This window comes from Phyllopteryx taeniolatus, chromosome 3 (genome assembly GCF_024500385.1).
Source record: "Phyllopteryx taeniolatus isolate TA_2022b chromosome 3, UOR_Ptae_1.2, whole genome shotgun sequence".
In the NCBI taxonomy this organism is placed as follows: Eukaryota; Metazoa; Chordata; class Actinopteri; order Syngnathiformes; family Syngnathidae; genus Phyllopteryx; species Phyllopteryx taeniolatus.
This window is the reverse complement of record NC_084504.1, coordinates 6,994,666-7,021,918: the sequence shown is the minus strand read 5'-3', so window position 1 is coordinate 7,021,918 and position 27,253 is coordinate 6,994,666. Positions and strand designations below refer to the sequence as shown.

At 40.0% G+C, this 27,253-nt stretch overlaps 1 protein-coding gene and 1 long non-coding RNA gene across 2 annotated transcripts in view; one reads left to right on the top strand and one right to left on the bottom strand.

Moving 5' to 3' along the window:
* LOC133474749 (uncharacterized) overlaps positions 1-14,755 on the top strand; it is a 30,197-nt gene extending 15,442 nt beyond the window's left edge. The window contains exon 2 of the long non-coding RNA XR_009787606.1: positions 14,478-14,755. This is a non-coding gene — a long non-coding RNA (uncharacterized LOC133474749). The remainder of the gene's footprint in view (positions 1-14,477) is intronic.
* Positions 1,226-27,253, bottom strand: zgc:110329 (uncharacterized protein LOC550500 homolog). Its single transcript, XM_061766723.1, has 8 exons — positions 26,920-27,253; positions 19,222-19,407; positions 17,545-17,619; positions 17,336-17,431; positions 14,655-14,771; positions 11,665-11,715; positions 11,001-11,117; positions 1,226-2,370 (listed from the first exon to the last, which is right to left on the bottom strand). Exons 1-8 carry the CDS (start codon positions 27,004-27,006, stop codon positions 2,035-2,037), a joined length of 1,065 nt encoding a protein of 354 aa, XP_061622707.1. The 5' UTR covers positions 27,007-27,253; the 3' UTR covers positions 1,226-2,034.

Below are 27,253 nucleotides of genomic sequence, written 5' to 3'. Positions count from 1 at the left end.
TAACAAAGGAGTGGCTTCAGAACAACTCCGTGACTGTTTTTGAATGGCCCAGCCAGAGCCCTGACTTAAACCCAATTGAGCATCTCTGGAGAGATCTGAAAATGGCTGCCCACAAACGTTCACCATCCAACCTGACAGAACTGGAGAGGATCTGCGAGGAGGAATGACAAAGAATCCCCAACTCCAGGTGCGAAAAACCTGTTGCATCATTCCCTGTTGCATCATTCCCAAAAAGACTCATGGCTGTATTAGCTCAAAAGGGTGCTTCTACTAAATACTGAGTAAAGGGTCTGATATCTCAGGTTTTTTTTTTATTTTTTATAAATCTGCAAACATTTCAACAATTCCATTTTTTTCTGTCAATATTAGGTGGAGTGTATACATTGAGGAAAACAAATGAACAAATGATTTTTGCAAATGGCTGCAATATAACAAAGAGTGAAAATTTTAAGGGGTTCTGAATACTTTCCGTACCCACTGTATACAGGCTGAACAGGATGGGTCCAAGAACAGACCCCTGAGGGACCCCATAGGCCATTGCCATTCGATGAGATTGAACACTTCCAATAATTACAAAATAACTCCTTTCCTCCAGGTAGGACCAGAACCATTTATGGACTGTTCCATTTAGTCCTACCCATGCTTCCATGCTACCGTATCAAAAGCCGCACTGAGACCAGAATTGACACCTTTTCAGAGTCATTATTCAACCTTATATCATTTAACACTTTGATAAGAGCAGATTGTGTACTGTGATGAGTTTGAAAACCTGATTTAAATTTGTCAAAAAATTCATTTAAGTTCAAGAAATTGCTGAGTTGATTAAAAATAACTCAACAATCTTGGCCATGAAAGGGAGATTTGAGATGGGTCTATAGCTTGTCAACATGGAAGCATCCAGCGTTCCTTTTTCTTTTTTTTTAAAAGAAGTTATTGATTTCACCAGTTCTGCCTCCAACTGAACTGTATCAATGATAGCGTTTTATTGAAGGCTCCAGCCTTACACAAGCATTTTATAAATGACGTCAAATAAACACCTGCTGGTACTCTGCCGCTGAGTAAATAAACGCCTCAGTCAACAACTCAACCGGAAAAGTCCACTTTCACCCCAATCCTCCATTATTTTTTTTTAATGGGTTTGTTGTTCCCCACCCTTGTTATTGTTTTGTGAATTTACATAAAATTGTAATTGTAAACTTGTACAAAACACAGTCACGCAGAGAAATCAGTAGACAAATTCCAGTTTATTAACAAGCGCAGTAGTGTTGGTACAAGGCAGGAGCTGGAGGGAAGCTCAAATCAGTGGTCTGATACTAGCTAAAACTGTCCAACAACTTTAGAGTTGTAGCTTGTATTGTCCCTTTGAATGATGGAAAAAATAATTAAAAAAAACTTAAAAAATAAGCCTCCCCTTGGAAAGCTTATAATGTAAATTATCATTTTACAAATAATGTAATTCTTACACAGTACAAAACATGCACTCCACATTATTTCACAACTATCAGTTTTACAGTGTACGCCGACTAAACAAATCCAACTGAGATACTAACTAAAAGAGTTTCACAATCTGTACACATCCGTCACAAACGTTACACGCATGACATATGGACTAGTCCTATTTGTTCCATACTGAAAAACCTCCTTTACTCAACAATTAATTTTTACACAAGATACAAGATTCATCCTCTTAGCTATTGGGCTGTCTTTGAAACAGCCTGAGGTAAGCTTTAACACATTAGATGTAGCTCAAATTCAAAGGTAAAAAAAAAAAGCTAATTAAAATGTGATGCCAAAAATCCTTAAATAACACAATAAATGACAAAATTTTAAAAAATTAAAAGCTGATGGTTGTTTGTTCTCAGAATTTATAGTAAACAGAAAGTAAAGTGGCAAAGAATTTTGGATCCCTTTGGCTGACCAAATTCCCTAAATCCATCAGCAGAGGTTCAACCATTAAGTAGTGCAACACAAATCAAACAAAAAATAAAACAAATCGAAATGTTGAAGGGAAGGCAAGAAGGGCAACAAGACCACTCAGTGTTCCCTTTTCAACTTGCGGCCCACGTCTACCTCGTCCAGCCCGGTGGCTGACCTGGACTGTTGAAGTTCTCGGAGCTGAGCGTGTGTGCGAGGCGGCTGCTTCTTCAGCTTCTGCAGGTGAAGGTCAATGGGGTCCAGTTCGGGTTCAGAAGCTGGAACGGGCAAGTAGCCACCGTCCCTCGGCAAGCACATACACCAGCCCGCGCCGGCCAGGTCCAGCTCACTGTACTTGAACTCCAGCTTCTTCAACTTGAAGTCCACCATGTCGACAGACTCGTTCATTTCCACCAGAAGGTTCCAGAAGACGCAGCTCAGGATGATGCCAAGCAGCTGCAGAGACACGCACACTTGTTCAAGCAAACGGGCACGATACAGGATGGTATTCAGTTGATTGAAGCAGTAGATGATCCACTGCACACCAATTGACGCGGCCAAACATGATGAACTGTAATGCAATGTGCAGCGGTTATGCAACTACTGTATACAGTTTTGCTTCCGCTGCCTTTTTAAAAACATTGTTTTAGCGTGCATGCATGTTACCGTATGTTTTAAGCTAGCATATGTTTTACCATGCCTGCGCCCAATAATACAGTGCGCCTTATGTATGTGTTGAATACAGAAATAGACCCCGTAACTGAGACTGCGCCTTTTAATACGGTGCGCCTTATAGTCGCGGAAATACGGTAGTTTTCATGAGTGGCCAACAGTTTTTTGTCTGTTTCTTTTCTTTGTATTATTATTATATGGCGACTGTGGCTAGGTTGATCCGCTTCTTTCTTCCCTGTCATGGCACATTGTTTGTAGTTCAATAAGAAGTAATACTGTAAAGTTCTGTATATGTGGCACCTAAAACTTTGTTTACTGATAAGAACACCAGGGGTCGCAGGTTTTCTTTTGCAGAGAGTTGGTAAACAGTAAACCCCCGCTATATCGCAGTTCACGCACCAGTCCCGGTATTTTGCGGTCCATCTTTAAAATGACTTTTTATTATTATTATTTTTTTAATTATTTAAACGTTACTTAACCAGGTAAGGCAATTGAGAATAGTCACTCTGGGATGCAAACGCGTTCTTTTTTGTGTTATTAATTTTGATATTACATATATTCACCACTTGGCGACATTTAGCAGCATTGTTTATTTCCGGGTGTCTTTGAAATTTATTTTATTCAAGTTTTTTAAAATTAGAATTAGAATTATTGTGCTGGTGTGGGCCACTGACTATTTTTTCAGAATTTTCCAGTTCAGTCACATTCGGTCATGTCGCTTGACATCCGGCGAGCCGAAGGGCAATTAGACTAGTCACCAGTCAATTACAGGAAAACTGTGACTCAATGTGAACCAGGCTCCCATGTAATCAGCATATGCGTGATGTTGGGATCAATTACAGTTATTTCAACTTGGTCATAATTATGCTTTGATCATCATTTCCACATTAGTGATGGATGCAAACATATTGATCAGAGAATGGCATTGCTGCCGAGGGTGGTCCAGAGTTGAACATTGTAATGCGACCCTAGTGTCTCCGACTGGGCATTAAAATTTGAATAAACTCCAGTCTCAGATGCGTAATTTAGGTGAGGTTCAGCTGTCCGTCTTAAATGAGAGTGATGCAACAAAGGCGATAAAAAGCTCACCATTCCAGAGTTACCAAGAGCAATTCCCTAGAATCACACTGGCACTGGGCTACTTTGTAAAGTGTGTAGTAAATTCAAGACTTATTTAACAGTTTCATTGAGCCCTCATGGCTGTGCACGTCCTTGTGAAGGTGAGGTAGAGCGGAGTCAGTGAATTGGCGGTGAGAAGGTAAATCATACCCCGACTCCAGTTGCTACAAAAGATGGCAAAATCTAACGTTTTCTACCTTAGACAAAGGTTGGTCATCCAACGCAATGGATTCAGTTTTGATTTTCTTGGCTTTTTCACTGTCCATGGGCTTTTTTTTCCTTTATTCAGCAAAGTCTGTTTAACTGTCACTTAAAAACACTGAGGAGCGTCTTTATCTGAGTGGCTGCAATAAACTTGGAGTGTACTGCTGGGTGTTTGTTTTTCAGGTGACATATGAAATTTGTAGTGTTCAACGCAGCGTGATCTATTCTGTGATGCAAAATCCCCAATTTGCACACATTGCAAGTTGCCGTTACTTTGCTTCCACTTTCCAAGATAAAATATTCCCATACTGCAGACTTTATCCCCGTTATGTGACGCTAGCTTCACGTCACGCTATCCTGTAGTTATAGCAGGCCCGCAACAACTACCAGAACGTTCCGTCTGCCGGGTTTACTTCGGCTAGATTCCCGTCTGTGCTGGGATGTTGTGTTGTATAAAACTTATTTCTGTTACATTTGGCAATATCAGTGTACAACAGGATTGTTTCATTGCATTGCATCCTTAAAAAAAAAAATCCACCCGATTTCGATCAGCTGCAAGTGATTGGCCCTGATTTTCGATCATGTGATTGGATCAGAACAACCCTAAAAAGTATATAAAATACAGTGGTGCAAAAAGTATTTAGTCAGCCACCAATGGTGCAAATTTTCCCACTTAAAAAGATGAGAGAGGCCTGTAATTTTCATCATTGTAATACCTCACCTATGAGAGACAAAATGAGGGTGGGGGGGGGGGGGGGGGGGGGGGAGAGATGCCGATCTCCTCGAGAGCAGTGATGTTTTTGGGCTGTCGCTGGGCAACACAGACTTTCAATACCCTCCAAAGATTTTCTATGGGGTTGTGATCTGGAGACTGGTTAGGCCACTCCAGAACCTTGAAATGCTTCTTTTGAAGCCACTCCTTCGTTGCCGGGGCGGTGTGTTTGGGATCATTGACATGCTGAAAGACCCAGCCACGTTTCATCTTCAATGCCCTTGCTGATCGAAGGAGGTTTCCACTCAAAATCTCACAATACAGGGCCCCATTCATTCTTTCCTTTGCACGGATCAGTCGTCCTGGTCCCTTTGCAGAAAAACAGCCCCAAAGCATGGTGTTTCCACACCCATGCTTCACAGTAGGTATGGTGCTCTTTGGATGCAACTCAGCATTCTTTCTCCTGCAAACGCAACAAGTTTTTACCAAAAAGTTCTATTTTGGTTTCATCTGACCATATGACATTCTCCTAATCCTCTTCTGGATCATCCAAATGCTCTCTAGCAAACTTCAGACGGGCCTGGACATGTACTGGCTTAAGCAAGAGGACACTGGCACTGCAGTATTTGAGTTCCTGGCGGCATAATGTGTTACTGATGGTAGCCTTTGTTACTTTGGTCCCAGCTCTCTGCAAGTCATTCACTCGGTCCCCCCCGTGTGGTTCTGGGATTTATGCTTATCGTTCTTGTGATCATGTGGACCCCACGGAACGAGATCTTCTGTGGAGCCCCAGATCGTGGGAGATTATCAGTGGTCTTGTATGTCTTCCATTTTCTAAGAATTGCTCCGAAAGTGGATTTTTTTCACACCAAGCTGCTTACCTGTTGCATATTCAGTCTTCCCAACCTGGTGCATGTCTACAATTTTGTTTCTGGTGTCCTTTGACAGCTCTTTGGTCTTGGCCATAGTGGAGTTTGGAGTGTGACTGTTAGTGGTTGTGGACAGGTGTATTTTATACTGATAACGAGTTCAAACAGGTGCCATTAATACAGGTAACGAGTGGAGGACAGAGGAGCCTCTTAAAGAAGAAGTTACAGGTATGTGAGAGCCAGAAATCTTGCTTATTTGTAGGTTACCAAATACTTATTTTCCACCATAATTTGCTAATAAATTCTTTAAAAGCCAGACAAAGTGATTTTCTGGATTTTTTTTCCCCCTCATAGGTGAGGAATACCTATGATGAAAATTACAGGCCTCTCTCATCTTTTTAAGTGGGAGAACTTGCACAATTGCTGGCTGACTAAAGTTTTTGCCCTTTTTTGCCCACTGTATATATTTTCAATGCAATTATAATGGCCGTCAATTACCCGTGGACTTACGCTATCCATGGTCCCAATCCCCTGCAAATAGGGTGGGTCCACTGTATATGTAAATAAAATGAATGCTCCTTACGATGCACAAGGGTTCCACCAAAGAAACCAGAAAGAGGGGGGCTGAGGACTAGCAAGCACTATCCAGGAAGAAACAACAGGCCCCCAAGAATACATCAAGAAGATGGCCCCCAGGGACAACCTATTAGATGAATGCCTCAGGCAACAGAAGACCAATAAGGAGAAGGAGCCAGATGGGCTGTCATAGAAAGACAAGCCCCTGCATGGCATGTACCACCGACAAATTGAAGAAGTGGCTGGCATTAGGAAAACTGCAGTGGCTGGAAAAGGCTGGACTAAAAGCCAGCACAGAGGCATTAATCATGGCAGCACAAGAAGAGGCCCTAAACACAAGCTCAATAGAGGGGTCTGGGGTCCGGGGTCTATCACATCAGACAGGACCTCAGGTGCAGGCTATACAAAGAAGCCCCAGAGATAGTGCAGCTCATCAGAGCAGGATCAAAGATGCTGGCAGGCAAGGCATACATGGACCGGCGTAACCAGATAGCAGGAACATATGTCCTGGAACATATGTACCAAATATGGACTGGATGTCCCAGAATCAAGATGGCAAGGTTTAGAACAACCAGGCAAAGCTCTTGTATGACTTCAAGACCCAGACTGTCAAACTGGTGATGGCGAACCAGCCTGCCATAGTGGTAGTGGATGAAAATCAGAAGACGTGAAGGTCGTGATAGATGTAATAATCCCAAGTGATAACAAAATCCAGAAAAAGGTACCTGAAAAGTTATCAATAACAAGGACTGAAGGGCGAACTGGAGAAAATGTGGAGGGTGAAGGCAATGCCGCCTGTAGTGATCGGGGCACTTGGGGAAGTAATCCCCAAGATGGGTGGATGGCTCCAGCAGATACCAGGAACAACATCTAAAATGTCCATCTAAAAGAGCACAATACTGGGAACCACAGAACCTTCAAGCTCCCAGGCGTCTGGTAGAGGACCTGAGCTGGGAAAGGTTTTGAAATGATTTATCTTGGGCTCTTTTTTTTTTTAATCTCACAAAATCCTGGCATTTGAACAGATGTGTAGACTTTTTATATCCACTTAATAGATGCATATGGTTGTTCCCATGAAAATAGATTGACTAATATGTGCTGCACATTGGTACTATTGTTAGTGTTTAGAGTTGTGCCCAGCACTCAAACTTTGGATGAGGCATAATATAAAACAAGCCTTGTTTAACCATTCAGTATCATACAGTTTCCACATCTTCATCTGTGGACTTCTGATTTGCAGTTACGGCAAAGTACAGTGCCGTGAAAAAGCATTGGCCCTCTTCTCAAATTCTTAGATTTTTGCACAGTTTCCCCACTTTGTTTAGAATCAAACAAATGTATGTAAATAGACAAACAAAAACCAAAGTAATTAAATGGTGAATATTGTTGTTATTATTATTGTTATTATTGGTGATGATTCATTTATTAAGGAAAAAAAACTATTCAGTTACCTGGGGCCTCATGTACAAAGATCTGCGTGGATTTGCTACTGAAACATGTCAGATGTATCTGTGTAATCTGTGTGTACGCATGAATCCAAGCACATTTCCTTTGTAAATCCCAATCAACATGGAAATGAGCGCACATGTTGGAGTAGCGGACTCCTCCCTGTCCACACCCACATTTAAGTATGCAAATTTGATTTAAATGAAACCTGCACCTGAGATCCCAATCTCTGCATGATCAGAAAAAAAGGAAAATGAGCAAGGTGATGAAGAAATTTTTTTTTGCTGAATGTGAAGTTGCTCAATGAAGTGGAGGTGCGCAAGAAAATCCTCTTTGGCACGCTGTCCTCTGGTGTTAACAACACGTGAAAGAGGATCAAATGGGACAGCGTGTGTGCGGCTGTCAATGCTGTGGGGTCGGAACAGCACACGCACGCTGAGCTAAAAAAAAAAAAGTGGTCAGACATTAAGGTGGCTGTGAAGCGGAGGACAGCTGCCCACCGCCAAAGTTTTTTTTAGGAGAAGAGGGGTAAATGTCATTTTAACACATTTGCAACTGATTTACATTAATTCGAAGGACTCTCTTTATCAGTGCAGTCGCAGCCACACGCTACATGTTCGGGGGATTCGTCCACTGTCCCTGGCGTCTCCTCCAGCATCCTCAGGGTCTCCGACGCAATTAAGCTCCAATAACCGGCTGCTGCTGCACCCGTGCAGACTGATAAAGAATCCTTTGAATTTACTTAATTTGAACATGTACATCGGTTGGACGTGATTAAAATGTGTTAAAATGACATAATTTACCCCTCTTCTCCCCCCCAAAATACGTCATTTTACCACATTTTAATCACGTGCAACCAATGTACATTCAAATTAAGTAAATTCAAAGGAATTTTTTTTCCAGTGCATGTGCTGGAGTCACAAGAAGTGATTGTGAGGGTAATGGGCGGCATAAATCATCACCTTGATCAATTAATAGTGATGATAATGAATCACAAATATCAGTGATTCATTAATTAATCATGAATTCAGAGTCCTTGCATCTTTTATATTGTTGAAATCAAATGTTGTCGCGCATTAATTGTTCATCAGTGCTAATTGTTCATGTGTCTCTGATGTGCCGATTTATTATAACAGTTTCCTAGCATCACCACTAAGTGTCACCAAAGTACCAAAAGCTGTAGAAACGTGCGTACGCCAGCCATGCAGTTGGCGTGAGGCACCGCACATTTCCACGGTCATTTCACTCTTGATACATCTGAACTTTTCTGTGAAAAAGAACGTATGCCACATTTTTGTGCGTACGCGCCTTTTGTACATGTACTGGTTGGGCCATCCTCAGCACCTGCTGTAGAATAGCATTTAATTGTTCTCCCTGTAACTAAATGCCGTTGGCATAGACAAACCAACAAAGATACATTTCTGATTAATAAAATTAACACAAACTATACAAGACAATTAATTTTCTTAACTCATTCACTGCCAGCCGTTTCCTGAGCAGGGAACCCCTAGACTGCCAGGCATTTTCGAGCAATTTCACTGATTTTTCAAGCCCCACAGAATATTGTTTACTATGACGATGTAAACCCCAAAACCACCAAAAGAAAGATCAGACTCTTCTTTCATCAGAAAAAAGTTTGTCTCTAGCTTATACCGTTCTTTAGTAATTGGCAGTCAAATATAGGCTACTTTCAGCCAAATCTGTTTCTGGAGGAAAAAAACTGAGAAAACAACCTTTTTGTGAAAGTAGACACATCAAGCAGAACAATTACTTTGACAAAAATATTTTTTTTCTTTTGTGAAAATCTCAAATATTTGAACATAAAACAACACTGAGAAAGTACTCTTGACCATGTACAGAATTTACATTAGACAAAAATGCATGAACAAATGGGGCTCCGACACTTGCACTTTCTTCCTCCAAATTCTCCTCCTCTACCGTTTGCTCAATAGTCCAGATTTTTATTACCTTGCGCATAAAATCTACCAGTTTTAGCCACATCTGGATTTTATTTTTCTGTGGCAATGAATGCAATCTTGTGTAGTTTTCATTCTCCTTAAAAACCAGTCCCTAATTCAGCTCGAAGCACAACCTGTGCAGTTTAGAAATATAACTATTACTATAAAAATACATTGTTGAAATTGCTGTCGTGTGCATGGAGAAAAAAAAAATATTTTAATTACCTTTTTTGTCTGCACTGCATAATGGAATGGGAGTCAAACGTCTGCTGGATGCACAACCTGTACGTTTTAAAAAATACATACGATTACGAGAGAATACTTTGACGTGTTTTGCAAGGGTTAAAAAAAACGTAAAAAATTTTAAAAACTACTTTTCTTCGTCGCAATCCTAAAAGACGTTCGACTCCCGGGTTTTGAATTCCTGCAAGATGGACGAGCTGTAAACGGCAAATTCAAATAAGTACTGGCAACAGATGTTACATTGTAATATGAACTAGTGGGACTCAATTATGTTTTTATGTAACAAGGATTGAAGGAGCATGTTCGCTCGCTAAAAGTAGCTAACGCTAGCTGCAAATGAGTTAACTTAGTCTTTGCCTTAGTTGGAGTTCGTCGGAGGAAGCTCGGGATGAAGCTGCAAAAGGGTATCCAAAAGGGAGTTCACTCATCTGACGATTTCGAATCCCATTTATTCAAATCCTGGTCTGCTGACGATCAGGTGGGAAGCGGCCGAAATAATGGGCCGGCATTTTGGGCGATAGCTTTGGACCAAAGCGATAGCTCGGAACATCATTCTGGGTCGGAGCGTCATCCTTTATTCGCCCGCATGATCTAAGGTGTCATTCCTGTCGGTCGCAGGAATATATTTCTTGCCTTGGCGCAATACATTTCTAGTACCGAAAGCTTTTTTTTATATTTTATTTTATTTTGTCTTCTCTCTTTGCCACCATTATGCTTGCACTATACATTATGTCTTCTCATTGTCTCTTGCACCCCGCCCCCTCCTCCTTCTTCCTCTGAGGGAGGGACGTTCACCTCAAGGCATTGTTGCCCTCGACAGGGTGCCATTCCTCATTGCAGTTATCCAGAGGCTTGACGATCACACAAATTGCACAAAACCCTCCCCCACCCATCCCATTAAAAAAACGCCATTGACGTCTTTAGACGGCATTGGCAGGGAATAGATGGATTCTTAATGACGTCTTTAGGTGGCATTGGCAGGGAATGAGTTAAGAGTCAACATGTACTGAACCGATAACCGCCACCAAAAAACCGAGGTACAAACCGAACCGTGGATTTTGTGAACCAGTCCACCCCTACTGGGAGTGGGAAAAAAAAGTCTTCTTGCAGTTATCACTTTGGGCAAATCAAGTATTTCATCACAGTTGTGACATTCTGCAGAGATCATCTAGTTTTCAAAGAGCCCAATATTATATTAAAAGAGAAAACTACCTTTCATCAACTTTGGTACTCAAACATGAAGGACTGTTCAGCTACTGTGAGTTGGCACATTGACTTTTAAGTTACCTGTGGCAGCCCTATGGCACAGCACAGTGCAACAGTTATTCCAATGTTGTCACTCATCCAAAGGTTGACTGCGTGGATGCAGCCTCGCACGTGGATCTCTTCCTGCAGGGTTTCACGCTGATGCACAGCAAAAAAAGATTAGTACACTTTTAAATTGAAACTGGGAAGTGCAAAACGGAAAAGACATTCTTAAAAAGGTCCTTCATACATCTCCATACAGTTTTTTTAATGTCATACTTTTCGAAATACAAATGGAAAAATCTAATTGATCTATCATCTGCTCTCCAACACATTACTGCATTACAAAACCAAACCATGCAAATTAAGATTGACAAATTGCTAAAAAAAAAATCTTTTTCTTCTAATGGGTTTATTCTTTGTTCAACTGCTCAGATTTTGCAAGAAAAGTATGGCCGGTTTATAGAGGGATTAGAAAAAAGGCGCTCAGATGACCACAGACACTAATAAATTCAATTAATTCTTGCTTAAATAGAATTGGCTGTATCCCATTAAACATGGCTAGTCTTTCCCACCTCCAGATAAATACCACTTTAACAATGTCCTTCATTATCTTTTATACACCAGCATCCTGAATGGGAATAGTTGACGTGCGTATCTATTACTGCAATGCAACATGTGTTGTACAGAAACAAATTCCACATACCTGTCTATCCAGAGCCTTGGAACCACATAGGGTGTTAATGACCTCTCCTACCTGTGGAAAGAGCCCACAGTGAGTGAGTCTAAAACTAGACACAGAATGTGGAGACATAATGTACCAATGGCATGCTCCTCTTATGGGGGGGGTGGGGGAAAAGTGGGGGCGTCCACATCGCCCGCCAGCCAGAGCGTGAACTTGTGTGCTAGAAAACGGCAGCGGCCTTCATAGCCGGGAACTGATAATGGCGGCAATTTTGCCTATGTTCAGCCTCTCTAATAAACTCTTCTTTCAGCGTGTGAGTGCTTGTTAGTGTCAGACAGGGCAACTGTTCCATATTGCTGTTGCGCTGCTTCCAGAGACTATATCAGTGCTTTGAGGGGAGGGACAATGATGATACCAGACATTGGGAGCATGGAGCTGCTCCTCAAGGACTACCATTTCATTTAGAGAGAAAAATGAAGACTATATACCAGAGCATGTCTGTCCGCACGATACAGACTTGGAAATACATAGTCTCTGCAGTGATAAAGTACAACCCCAATTTCAATGAAGTTGGGACGTTGTCTTAAACATAAATAAAAACAGAATACAATGATTTGTAAATCATATTCAACCTATATTTAATTGAATACACTACAAAGACAAGATATTTAATCTCACCAATGTCAGAAAAAACAGTTCAGCGCAACATCCGTAAGTGCAACTTGAAACTCTACTATGCAAAGCAAAAGTAATTTATCAACAACACCCAGAAACAGCGCCGGCTTCTCTGGGCCCGAGCTCATCAAAGATGGACTGATGCAAAATGGAAAAGTGTTTTGTGGTCCGACGAGTCCACATTTCAAATTGTTTTGGGAAATTGTGGACGTCGTGTCCTCCGGGCCAAAGAGGAAAAGAACCATCTGGGCTGTTATGGACGCAAAGTTCAAAAGCCAGCATCTGTGACGGTATGGGGCTGTGTTAGTGCCAATGGCATGGGTAACTTACACATCTGTGAAGGCACCATTAATGCTGAAAGGCACATACAGGTTTTGGAGAAACATATGCTGCCATCCAAGCAACGTCTTTTTCATGGACCCCCCTGCTTATTTCAGCAAGACAATGCCAAACCACATTCTGCACGTATTACAACAGCGTGGCTTCATAGTAAAAGAGTGCGGGTAGTAGACTGGCCTGCCTGCAATCCAGACCTGTCTCCCATTGAAAATGTGTGGTGCATTATGAAGCGTAAAATACGACAACGGAGACCCCGGACTGTTGAACAGCTGAAGCTGTACATCAAGCAAGAATGGGAAAGAATTCCACCTACAAAGCTTCAACAATTAGTGTCCTCAGTTCCCAAATGTTTATTGAATGTTGTTAAAAGAAAAGGTGATGTAACACAGTGGTAAACATGACCCTGTCCCAGCTTTTTTGGAACGTGTTGCAGTCATAAAATTCCAAGTTAATGATTATTTGCTAAAAACAAAGTTTATCAGTTTGTTTTTATTCATTATATGAATGTTGTCATGTTATGTACTGAATAATTTCTGTTGGCTCTTGGTCTTGAAAAAAAGATTTTCCTCTCAATAAGCTTTTCCCTGGTTAAATAAAGGATGAAATATAAAATAAGGCCTGCCCTTGAGCTGCTGGACTGTGATGTGAGACCTTTACCGGTCAATCCAATGACGCCGAAAATAAGTTTTCTGAAGACAACTACTGCCTGAATATTGATAACGTGTATCGCTGTGGTGGTTTATGGTTTATAAACAGGTAACTTACCATTTGTGTGTGTGTGTGTGCCTGTTATGTGGGAAACACACATACACAACTCAGAGCGCTGATGTTTTAACGATTTCACCGCGGTCGAGTGAGCTTTTCAGCTCTAGCCCTTAGCTCCCTAACTTGTTAGCTCGCCGGCTAGCAGATGTAATAAATAGTTAACTTTCCCTGAAGTTTCCCAGTAGTGTGCATCTACGGAGGAAACGCCGTTCTGCCAGCGGTTTGCTGCGTCGTGAGCGGCACGGCGGGTGTTAGAACAAGAATGAAAACTTATCGAGTACAGAAAAAAGTCTGTTTCCATTGTATGGAGCGATAACCCGCCCTACTCTGCCGCTGATTGGCCACCAAGACATTCGATTTGTACCTTTGATTTGCTGTGTGTGGAAGCTCTTCAAACACACACACACACACACACACACACACACACACAGGGTAGGTCTTAAAACATGCGTCTATAAACGCAGATTGAATATGCTTCATGCGTCCCTACTAATTTTTGTGCGTCTCAGACACGGGACTAACATCAAACGATATCCCTGGGCAGTCACTGATTTAATTATTACATTTTGCATATGTAGAATTGCCGTCATCTGTGCTGTCTTCTTGCTTCTTTTTCTTCATCATCATCATCATCATCATCTATTTGCTGTTGCGGCATGCTCCAGAGGTGAGAAGCCAAAAGACAGACTACTCTCAGAGACGTTAAATACAGTAGTATGTACCAATAATTTAAATTTGAAACGGTAATACTAACATCTGAAATCTTATCATGGTTTATCAGTCATCATTATAAGTATTATAAAAAAATATTGTCAAGTTAGCCCGGACATCTAATAAAAAAACAACAGCATAGCTCATTTACATAGGAGACCTAACCTGACAGGGTAGACGGCGATGGTCCAATTATGTAAAAAATGGGTGCTTGCCTTGAAGCTCTATTACCTTTTATTATTAACAATATTGTAATGAGCAGCAGAGAGAGACCGGGGTACCACCTACCCACGTTGCATTTCCATTTCTATGGTAACTGTTATATTTCTCCTCTTTAAAATCAGGGAGTCTACGGAAGTTTGTCGTTTTGATGCTCAAAAAATTAACGTCTCATGGGATGTGCTGATGTCTTGGGTGAGTTAACGCACAATCTCCAAGTTTTTGTGTGTCACTTGAGATGCATGTTTTTGAATTCCGAAATGTACGACCTTTTGGCCGTTCGACGTAAGAGTTGCACTGACCTCACGGCGGACACAGCAGGTATATGGAACCCCACATGCTAGTGGGCCGGTACCATTGCAGAAATGGTATTGGTTGACTCCCCAATCCTTATATTCATCTCCGCCACAACACGAAAACTGCACCATAAAGAACAAACAACAATTTAGTAGGATTGACATTTCTGTGCATCCGATGCAGAAAATCTAAATGTTGCAATAAAAAAAAGGTACTCACTTAAACACAACAGATCTTTGATGAGAAATAATTATTTTAATGGTACAAATTGCAGAAAAATTAAAATCAATTAGGTCCGACCTTTCTGAAGGGCAACCCAAATTGTATAACTGTATACCATGCAATGTCAGATGGCTGCGAACATAAATGGCACCAATGCTATTGCAATGTTTATTGCTCCAATAGAAAATGCATTGTGACTGGGCGGCAGACAAAAAGAAAACTTCAAAATCCTAACCATGTGAAATGGCTTGATTTGACCTATTAATTTCATAGGCACATGCTCTGCCATGACTAATCAAACGTTTTACACTATGAACTGAAACGTAGACCCTATACTCATTGTTGCTAAATGACATGACCTGTGATCACTGCATTAGGGTTTTATATAACATGACCTGTGATCACTGCATTAGGGTTTTATATTAAAAAACGTTTTCAAGAAACCCTAAAAAAAAAAGTTGGTTCTCTCATAAGTAGTGTTGCCTTTCATCATACAGTTTATTCTGAAATGCTATTTCAGTACAAATGCAATTCCAATGAAGTTGGGAAATTGTGTTAAGCAAATAAAACAGAATACAATTACTTGCAAATCATGTTCAACCTATATTTAATTGAATACACTACAAAGACAAGATATTTAATGTTCAGACTGATCAATTTTATTGTTTTTAGCAAATCATTAACTTGGAATTTTATGGCTGGAAAACGTTCCAAAAAAGCTGGGACAGGGTCATGTTTACCACTGTGTTACATCACCTTTTCTTTTAACAACATTCAATAAACATTTGGGAACTGAGGACACTAATTGTTGAAGCTTTGTAGGTGGAATTCTTTCCCATTCTTGCTTAATGTACAGCTTCAGCTGTTCAACAGTCCGGGGTCTCTGCTGTTGTATTTTATGCTTCATAATGCGCCACACATTTTCAATGGGAGACAGGTCTGGACTGCAGGCAGGCCAGTCTAGTACCCGCAGTCTTTTAGTACGAAGCCACGCTGTTGTAACAAGTGCAGAATGTGGTTTGGCATTGTCTTGCTGAAAAAAGCAGGGGCGTCCATGAAAAAGACGTTGCTTGGATGGCAGCATATGTTTCTCCAAAACCTGTATGTACCTTTCAGCATTAATGGTGCCATCACAGATGTGTAAGTTACCCATGCCATTGGCACTAACACAGCCCCATACCATCACAGATGCTGGCTTTTGAACTTTGCATCCATAACAGACCAGATGGTTCCTTTCCTCTTTGGCCAGGAGGACACGACGTCCACAATTTCCAAAAACAATTTGAAATGTGGACTCGTCGGACCACAAAACACTTTTCCACTTTGCATCAGTCCATCTTCGATGAGCTCGGGCCCAGAGAACCGGGCGGCGTTTCTGGGTGTTGTTGATAAATGCCTTTTGCTTTGCATAGTAGAGTTTCAAGTTGCACTTACGGATGTAGTGCCGAACTGTATTTACTGACATTGGTTTTCTGAAGAGTTCCTGAGCCCATGTGGTGATATCCTTTATACATTGATGTCGGTTTTTGATGCAGTGCCAACTGAGGGATCGAAGGTCACGGGCATTCAATGTTGGTTTTCGGCCTTGCCGCTTACATGCAGTGATTTCTCCAGATTCTCTGAACCTTTTGATGATATTATGGACCGTAGATGATGAAATCCCTAAATTCCTTGCAATTGTACATTGAGTAACATTGTCCTTAAACTGTTGGACTATTATCTCACGCACTTGTTCACATAGAGGTAGGTGAACCTCGCCCCATCTTTGCTTGTGAATGACTGAGCAATTCAGGGAAGCTCCTTTTATACCCAATCATGACAACCAACTGTTCCCAATTAGCCTGTTCACCTGTGGGATGTTCCAATAGGTGTTTGATGTGCATTCCTTAACTTTCTCAGTCTTTTTTGCCACCTGTCCCAGCTTTTTTGGAACATATTGCAGCCATAAAATTCTAAGTTAATGATTATTTGCTAAAAACAATAAGGTTTATCAGTTTGAAGATTAAATATCTTGTCTTTGTAGTGTATTAAATTAAATACAGGTCGAACATGATTTGCAAATCATTGTATTCTGTTTTTATTTATGTTTAACACAACGTCCCAACTTCATTGGAATTGGGTTTGTAAAATGCATTTAGAAAGCTATCAGTCGTCAGAATTCACGGCCATGTTCATCACTACAGTATTATTATATAATAATAATGCATTTAATTTATGGCGCCTTTCATGTCACTCAAGGTAATTTCAGAAGGTTAAAAGAACAATATAAATATTAAGCATTACAAAATGAGCAATACAAATGCATCAAAGTAGTCTAAAACTCAAGAGTAAAACAAGATAAAAGTAGATAAAGCCAAACCAGTTACAAAGAATGCCTGTTTAAAAAGATGTGTTTTGAGTAATGAGTTGAATTATTTGATATGACTCATCTTTTATAATGTGAATCCATATTTTAACCAAATACCTTTTCTTGCACGTAATCCAAGATGTTTTTGAAGTCCAGGTCGTCGTAGTAGTGCTTGATTCCCTCTCGTATACTGCTTTGAAACAACGAAGACGTCTGGAACGGGTGGCACCATAAAAAGTACAGAGAACAATGACTAACTTGCAAACAAAGCCATCATGAGGTCATTGTGATGAGAGGTGATAATCAGGCTTGTTGCCCTCGGTTACCTTCTTCTCGAAGATGAGCGCTATAATAAGGGCAATAGCCTGAAGAAGAAGCAAGACACAGAGAACGCAGAGGAACTGTGGAGGGACAGAATAAACTTTATATGGAACATCACTTTTCATTTGGACACCCAACACACACACTCGCCACAAGGTACGTCTGCGCTATCTAATAGGAGCCAATACAAGAACTGCATTTAAAAAACAACAACACAAAACAAAAAAATGCCTTTACAAAGACAAACATGCTCAGTTGACTGCCATAGTCAGATATATATAAATAAACAATATGCTCATTATTGTGGTTGTAGTTTGCAGTGGTGTAGAACTGCCTTGCATTGTACAGTGGTGCCTGGGGAAAGTAAAATTGGAACAGTAAGACTTTTGATAGATACTGCTCTCGTATCAGACATCACCGAAGGCTCACTATTGGGTAAACCGACAATTTTTTATAGCTTATTTTAAAATGCTAGATTTTTACATTTATGATTTCTTATAATTATACTTTACACCAATCTTTTCGGCCTGATTGGTATCAGCCAATAATTGGCATTTTATGCTGATAGGCTTTAATGTCATAATTCGCCGATCTGATCAATGACGTCATCGTGTACAGTATATTTGAATCCAAAAGCTAGTTTATTTTTAGCCTTGTCGCGTGTCTTTTGACGTAGTACTGTAAATATCTGACTGCCAATAAAGTTTTTTTTTTTTTTTTTTTTAATAAACGGAGCTGTGTGGGACAGACAATACGTCTGAGACAGACAACACGTAATGCGTGGATCAGACTACAAGACAAATTTGGTCTTTCGATTGGACAATGTCAGACTATTGCAATATAATCTTGTATTCGGATACCACCGCATCCCGTTTTTTACGATCATTGGGCTTTATCTTGTCAACTCAAATGTGACCGGATACACTCGTTACCACGGCGATGACAACAACAATCGATCGCGTCGTGTGTATTATAAGAACAAAATGGGGGGAAACATGTTGGTGGTCACCGGTGCTCAAGAGAGGACTTTAATGCAAGGCTTGCTTGAGGTATGTTCACCTACTTTTAATACGATACGGCTCGCAAGCAGGCAACAAAACATTATGTAGCCTAGCAAGCTAGTGCTAGCACTAACGGTGGTGCGTAAGCATGCTACCGTTCTGTCGAATCATGCTCTAAAGTTCCGGTGTGTGTGAGAAGTAATGTAATTACAATAAGGTAATTTAATTACAGTAACTTAGCACCCATTATTTCTGTCATGTTGTAATGTTGGTTTGACCTGACTGATTAGAATACATGATCTGACTAGAGCAGTGATTTCCAACCTTTATGGAGCCAAGGAGCATATTTTACAATTGAAAAATCTCACAACACACCAACAAACAAATGTCACAAAAAGTGGATACACTAATTACTGTATGTACTTCATGCCATCTCTAAGAAAAGCATTTATTTGTTCTGTCTGTCACTATGCCTCACTGGCATAAATAGATGAACAAAGATATATTTATTGTAAATATAATTTTTTGAGCAATTAAGTAAATGAACAAGTCAGTTAAATAGAAACATTACTCCATCTTGTGATCGGCTCGGTGATCGGTTATTGTTTTTTTAAAACTCTGATCAGTGTTGAGTGGCTCAAAAAAAATAAAAAAAGACATTATTTCTTATAACATTCTTACCATGTGCAGCAGGGTTTTGTTGTCCCTGAGGGAGCCAACCATGCCCACAAGTGAGACTGTGAACATTACCAGACCCAGCAGGATTAGCACCACAGCAGGAGCCAGGAAGAGACCCTCCAGGGTTCGATTTTTCTGCCTTTCCACCTCAGCGTATACCCCCACGCAGAGCACACAGAGACCCACCAGCTGGACAAAGAAAAGAAGAGGGGTTTTTTTTCCCTCCCACGTAGTTTCAAAGAATCACAATGTGCTGTTGGGATTGCAGTGAGATTTTCTTTAATGCTTAAAAAAGTATTGCAAAAGAGACTGCTGTCTCAGACTCAATGGATCTCTGTATACAATTTAGCAGCAAAGCAGTGATGTCCCTCCGCCTTGTATATTCATGTCTTTGTACTTTTATTTAGAAATGCGTTATTTGAAAGTAAAAAAGAAAAAACAAGAAAAATGTTTTGTTTTCTGTTAAAAACGATTAATGCACATCATTTGATGACTGCAAAAATGTACTTTAATGCTGATGGAAAACCAGACGAAACAAACGATTATGGCCAAAATGATAATCACTATTATTTTGATCAATACTGTAATTATGATTAATAATGAATTAATCATTCCTCATGTTAGGGAAAACATCTGTATTTTGATCTCACTACTTTTCCACAAACCATATGTCAACAGTTTTCAGTGCGAAATAAAATGTAAATAAGAATAAATGATAGATGGTAATAAAAATAAAATTTATCCAAGAATTCCAATTTTACCAAGGGCTAACTGAATAAATATGCTATTACAGAATGCAATCACGAGGTGAAACTCATAGGACGCAAATACAGTTGATACAAAAACTACACTAAACCATAACATTCGGCTTAAAGCACCGAATTTTAATATAAAGATCCCGATCAATATAGTGAATTATCAACGACAGGAATGGCTCCATTGTTCTGCTTGTCCATAGGTCAGTCATGGTCGCAAACTGCAAAGAACTCGACAGCTGTATTATTTACTCCGGGCGTTTTTCCACTGCGGTCAGGCCAGCCTCCAGTCGTAGTCAAGCCAGCCGCCACAACTATTGTTAATACTATGGATTACAGTAACACGCTGCCAGCCCTCGCAGCACGTTGGAGGCATGTTCATTCATTCATCTTCGTACCGCTTCTCCTCACTACGGTCGCGGGCGTGCTGGAGCCTATCCCAGCTATCATTGGGCAGGAGGCGGGGTACACCCTGAACTGGTTGCCAGCCAATCGCAGGACACACATAAACAACCATTTGCACTCACATTCACACCTACGGACAATTTAGAGTTGTCAATTAACCTACCATGCATGTTTTTGGGATGTGGGAGGAAACCGGAGTGCCCGGAGAAAACCCATGCAGGCACGGGGAGAACATGCAAACTCCACTCAGAACTGTGAGGCAGACGCTCTAACCAGTCGACCACAATGCTGCCTCTCTGACAGCCAATAAAGGCACGATCAGGTTTGCCGACGTTTTTAAAAAAAAAAAAAACTTTATTGGCTATCTGACACCCAATAAAGTTATTTAAAAAAAATAAAAATAAACTAACACGTTGGTGAGCCTGATCGTGTAAAGCTTGCATTTTACACTTGAGACTATGTGATTCCCGGGATGCACATGTCACGGAAACAATAAGTCCCAACCCAGGAACATTGAGCCCCTGCAACTTATCAAGGAATATAGATACAGTAATCCTCCGCAATATCACAGTTCTTGCTGTGCGGTCCCAATATATTGCAGATTTTTAATTACAGTTGTTACTGCATTTTTTACACTGTATAATATTTGTGTGTTATCCAATGCCCGTGGTCTCTCTCTGCACATTATGAGTTTAGGTCTGTTATAATAGCACATTTTTTAGGATATATTTTCCCCAAAACTGTCATGACAAGCGATAGTATCGTTGATGTGTTTTATATAATGATATTAGACCATAATAATGCAAGCACATCCTTTTTAAGAACAATTAACTTTATTAACTAAGTCTAAGAATAATCAACGTTGACGTTGTAATGTAGAACAATAAAGTATATTATGTAACAAACGTGAATAAAACAGACTCAGGCTCTGGTCACAAAAATTGCAGTTCAACAAATATTAAAATGTGGCACAGATATATAAAAAGTCATTAATGCCTTAACAGGAAATATACTGCCAATCAAGTTTCCAGTTGATTAAGAAAAAGTTCCAAGTAGGAACATTGATAACAACACAACTAGATCAAAGCAACCTGATTTGATTCAGGATTTGTAATACTTGTAATAGTCTGCAGCCTTTCTTTAAACGCTGCTTTGTCAACATGTTCAATAGCTACATCTCTTACAATAGTACAGGAAGTTTCTGAATGTTGCAGTGAGCACGGTTGGGGCCATAATACGTAAGTGGCAAGCCAATCATACAACCATAATTTGCCTCATTCAGGTGCTTCTCGCAAGATTTCTGACAGAGGAGTGCAAAGAACAATCAGAAGAGTTGTCCGAGAGCCAAGGACCACCTGTGGAGAGCTTCAAAAATACCTGTAATTAGCAGGTACTGTTGTCACAAGGAAAACAGAGAGTAATGCACTCCGCCGCCTGTATGCACGCCGCCACCTGTATGCACGCTCATCACGCAAGACCCCATTGCTGAAAAAGCTCATTGAAGGTTTGCTGAACAACACTTGGACATGGCAAATAACACTGGGAGAATACAGTCTGGTCTGATGAGAGCAAAATTGAACTCTTTGGATGCCATAATGCACACCACATTTGGTGGAGAAATCGGACTGCACATCACCCTAAAAACAAAATACCAACAGTGAAGCTCGCAGGTGGGAACATGATGGTGTGGGGCTCCTTTTCAGCAAATGGTACTGGTAAACTTTACATTATTGAAGGAAGGATGAATGGGTAAATGTACTGAGACATTCTTGACAAAAATCTGCTGCCATCTAGGAGGATGAAACGAGGGTGGACATTTCAGCAGGATAATGATCCAAAACATACTGCCAAGGAAACTCTCAATTGGTTTAAAAAAATAAATTAAAGCTGCGAGAAGGGCCCAGGCAATCACCTGACTTGAATCCAATCCTATGGAAAGAACTGAAACTCAAGGTTCATAAAAGAAACCCACAGAACCTTCAAGATTTGAAGACAGCTTGTGTGAAGGAATGGGCCAAAATCACACCACAGCAATGCATGAGACTACAAACAAAGGCAAACTATTAAATAAATACCAACACTTTTTCCCTTATCATTTCACATAACTTAATTACTGATCTTATTTGTTCAACTTTCTTTGTATGGATGGAGTACTATGGTTGTTCCCAACATCTGGTGAAATTTTCATGTCAATAGCATCTTTGGAAATATATTTAGTCAGAAAAATCGTGACGTGTTAAACACCGTAATTTCTTGTATATAATGCGCACCCATGTATAATACGCACTCCCAAAGTTGACCTCAAAATTCTGGAAAACCCTTCTACCTATGTATAATGAATTTTTACAATGGATGATTTTGCTTCTACCTATATGATCAAAACGAAGTATTATCTGTATTTTGTTAAGCACTTTATTTGAACACGTAATACTCTCCTTTTATTTACTTGCTCTTATTTAGAAATTCACAGCTGTACTTCATATAGTAAATGAGAAAACACACAGTTGTGCTCATATGTTTCATTACCTGGGCAGAATATGTAATAAGGGTACAATTATTTAAAGAAAACATGAAGGGCCAGGCGAAACACATTAAATTTTATTTTAATAGGATTCAAATTAAACTGTCAAGCATTTCAGAAAAGCATTAACCAAACATAACCATAAATAAATTAATGATCGTTGTTCAGTCATGAGCTCTTCACCATCACTAATTGGTTTGGAGACCATGATGATGAAACACTGTGTGTCTGCTTTCAGGTCAGAGAAATGTTTTCTTCTTCAAAAGACTGGGCACCTTTTTTTTTTTTTTTTTGCCTCACCATTCAGAAATTAGGGTGCAAATGTGACCAAGTTAGTTGAACTCTAGAGTGCTGCCTCGTTAAAAAAAAATACAATTTAAAAAAATATATATCTATATTTTTTTTAAATGCAGACAGCGGATTTCCAGCACCATGCTAGAGTACTAAGTCAGAGCTCTGCGACCTAAGACACAGATTGATCGTACTTTATGCATCCCTGGTAATTTTTGTGTCTCAGACGCGGGACACACATCAAACGAGATCCCTGCTATTGAATGTTCAAATACATCACAACCTTTGTTTCTTCGTTTTTGCTCACAAAAATTGCTAGCTTGAAGCTAACAGACAATGAATACAAAACACCACTGAGGAGCTAACAAAAATTAGCATTGAACTCGTGGCACTTATCTGTCCCAAAAAATTTATATTGGTACACAAACGCTGCACAGGTATGTGCCAAAGACTATATCGAGGTAAAGTCCACTTGTTTGAATTATTTGTTTCAAAAAGTGAAACTTGTATGTTATATATTAGTTCACCACACACAAGGTGAAATATTTCAAGCCTTTCATAGTTAAATTTTTGAGGATTATGGCATAAAGACAAAAAATAAACAATATCATGACAAAGTTCAACATTGTAGGCTCCCTTGCATCCCAATCTTGTCAGCTAATTAACGCAAAACACCTACAGAGGTTTTCCTCAGCCATTAAATGGTCTCAGTCTGGCTTACTAGGCTTCAGAATCATGGGGAAGACTGCTGACTTGACAGTTGTGCAGAACATCATCATTGACACCCTCCATAAGGAGAAAAGGTCTCAAAAAGAAATTTTAAAAGAAGCTGGATGCTCACAGAGCGCTGTATCAAAGTACATCAACAGAGTGTTAAGAGGAAGGGGAAAACGTGTCCGGAAAAGGTGCACAAGTGACAAGGACGACTGCAGCCTTGAGAGGAGCTTTGTAAGGAGTGGACTGAGGCTGGTGTCAGACTTCTGCATGACATGGGCTACAGATGTAGAATTCTGTGTGTCAAGCCACTCCCGAAACAAAAACAATGTCAGAAGCATCTGTGCTGGGCTAAGGAGAAAAAGTTGTCGTCTGTTGCCCAGTGGTCCTCTTTTCAGGTGAAAGTAAATTTTGCATTTAATTTGGAAATCAAAGTCCCAGAGTCTGGAGGAAAATTGGAGCAGCACAAAAGTGAAGCTGCTTAAAGTGCAGTGTGAAGTTTCCACAGTCAGTAATGGTTTGGGGAGCCATGTCATTTGCTGGTGTGAGTTTTTCCTCATACCTACTATTGCTGATTATTGCTGTTTGAGTAATATCACTTGATCAAGCCTTTTCTAACATTCCATACTACAAAATATGTAAAATGTGTATGATTAATGCTGATATCTGATTGGACTGATATCGGTATTGGCCAAAAGTCAAGGCTGCAATATCGGTATCGGATCGGAAGTGAAAAAGCTGGATCAGTACATCCTTAGTTGATACTTACATTTTGGTTAGATTGGTTAAAGGAGAAATAAAAACGTTTTTTACCATAATAAAAACAGTTCTCATGTGTCTTAAGATATCTGTGACATGCTTTGGTCAAAATAAATAAAACAACAATCAAGAATTACAGCACAGTTACAATCGTCTTTTTACAGCCTTTTTGATCAACCTGTATCAAGTGGTAGTCCTGTCTCATGCAAATGAGCCACTGGTCACCACACCCCCTTCAGCTGTGAGGTGTCCCAAGGCAAGTATGGCTTCACGTTAGGAATGAATACAAGTGGCGGACCTATTTTGAACTCCGATACTTAATTTTACTTTGAAGAATTTTGTCTGTGCTGTGTGCAAGACTATAAGCCGCTTTGGTGGGTCCTGCCTGAAAGGGCTAGGCTATCGGCCTATGCTGTGTAAAAGTGGTTAGTAAATGCATCTGCTGTAAATTGACTTGTGGAGGTGGTACTTCATTGCCAAACTGTCATATTAGCCGACGTTCTCACTTTAGGACTTGATGCCCAATTCCAATTTTTTTGTAAAATCCGACCTTTTTATGTAGTCATTCACATTACAAAAACAAATGCGACTTCTTCAGCTGACGGAATGAGTCCACGAAGTGAGACTTATGCGCACAATTCATCACATAGTGCATGCGCACAAAACACAAGCACTGTATGTTTATCGAATATAGCCCTGGGTGTAGGTCTCAGTCCTGACACATTTGTGTTAATTTCAAGGATTTTGTGGAACCACAGTCAACAATTTCTTATATTTATCAGTTCTAATGAAAGCATCTTCTTTTTACCACCGACTGTTTTTTGCGCCGTCATCTGCCACTGCTTTGGTGCGTGTCTGTTTTGTCAAACAGTTGTGACGTCTTTCGCCTTTGATGATGTATACGTCGGATGAGCGTGACCTGAGCATCCAGACTGCACTTGCATCAGATACTTATCCAATTTCTATCCACATATGAAAGAGGCCTCGGTCGGATATGAAAAAACAAAACAAAACAAAAAACGGAATTGTACTGTTCACATTTACATTAAAAAATCTGATGCATGTAATACATGTCATGAATTTACCTGCAGTTTGAAAATGGCCTTGGACTTTTCAATTAGTGTGCGGATCTGTGCACTGTGTGGACACACACAACATACAGTAAGCCCCCTATATATGCATATTGTTGAATTAATCTCTCGCACACATTGTCAAGCCAAACAATTATTATTATTACTTGAAAAGGCAGGATTTTCATTTTATGTCTTATATTAGTTCTCATTAAACTAGAGTGTACATGTCCTTGCAAGCCCAATTCCATTCAATTAATTTGGCATATGCAACAAGAATGCTAAACCCCACTAAGGGAAGTCTCATCTTGTTTCACTATTAAAGAGTAACTATTGTTTATGAATATGACACGGTTAGCGAGTAAATGCCCAAACAGTTAGGCGCTGGTAGAAAAAGCACGCATAGGCCGCTGTCATTTTGTGTCGGCAGAACAACAATGATTTTTTCTTGCCTTTAAGGGGGGTCCAACGCCCTGCACCACCGTGCTCACGTTCATTAGCCGGTGAACGCTGTGCGAAGCTACGGTACCAAAGTCCACGAACGTCAGCTTTGTGTATTGTTAATATTGTCCATAAGCCATCATATAATAAACATATTCAAACTTGTTTCAATGGGCATGGGGGTTGCAGTGGGCATATTTGTCTCGAAAGCTTATGGTTTAGCATCTTGCTGGGATCCGCGATACCAAATCCCGTTAGCAAATGTAGCCACTTAAATTGACATTCACCAAGATTAGATATACAAAACTATATGCTTTGTGTAGACTCGTAATAGAGTTTCGAGAAACATGATATTATGTGGTGTTCAAGACATAGCCTTTAATCACAATTATAGCAGCTGATATCTGCCATATCACACTGTAAACCTGCCTAGCTACAGTCTTGAGTTTTAGAACAAACAGACATACAATTTAAAATTGTGTTAAAATGAGAGGCAGTAATACTTATTGGTGCAAGCCGAATATCATAATGACCCAACCTGATTTTTTGATATGCCCAATTGTGTGTCTTAAAAGTATAATTATGCTTATAAAGACTGTAGTTCAAATTCAAATATTTTACTTTGACGTCTGGGTGTGTCTTCGTGTGGCTCGCGTTTAACAATTGAAACACTTTTCATCGTCATTTTTAAAACATTTTTTTTTACCGATCGCATGTTAATTAAATGAAAGTACATACAACTTACCGAAAACAGCATCGAATAGACGTTTAGGGTAAATTTGATGAAGTAATAGAAGTGGTTGCTTTTCCTCAATTCCGAATAGGGAGGCATGGCCTCTTGTGTTGTTGAAGCTAGCTAGGCAGCTCGCCAACTACCCCCCTCTTTTAGTTCCCTTAATGTCAAAGTACTGGTAAGAAAATAAAAATGAAAAAAATACGTTTTAAAAATTACACCGTTAACATGTTCAAGCGAGTGAACGTTTCTTTTCTTTCAAAATGAATCAGGTCTCATTTCGCACACGGTTGGAACAAAACCACTTCCGTGCAACCGGCTAGGATACGCTTTGTTTTGACTACAA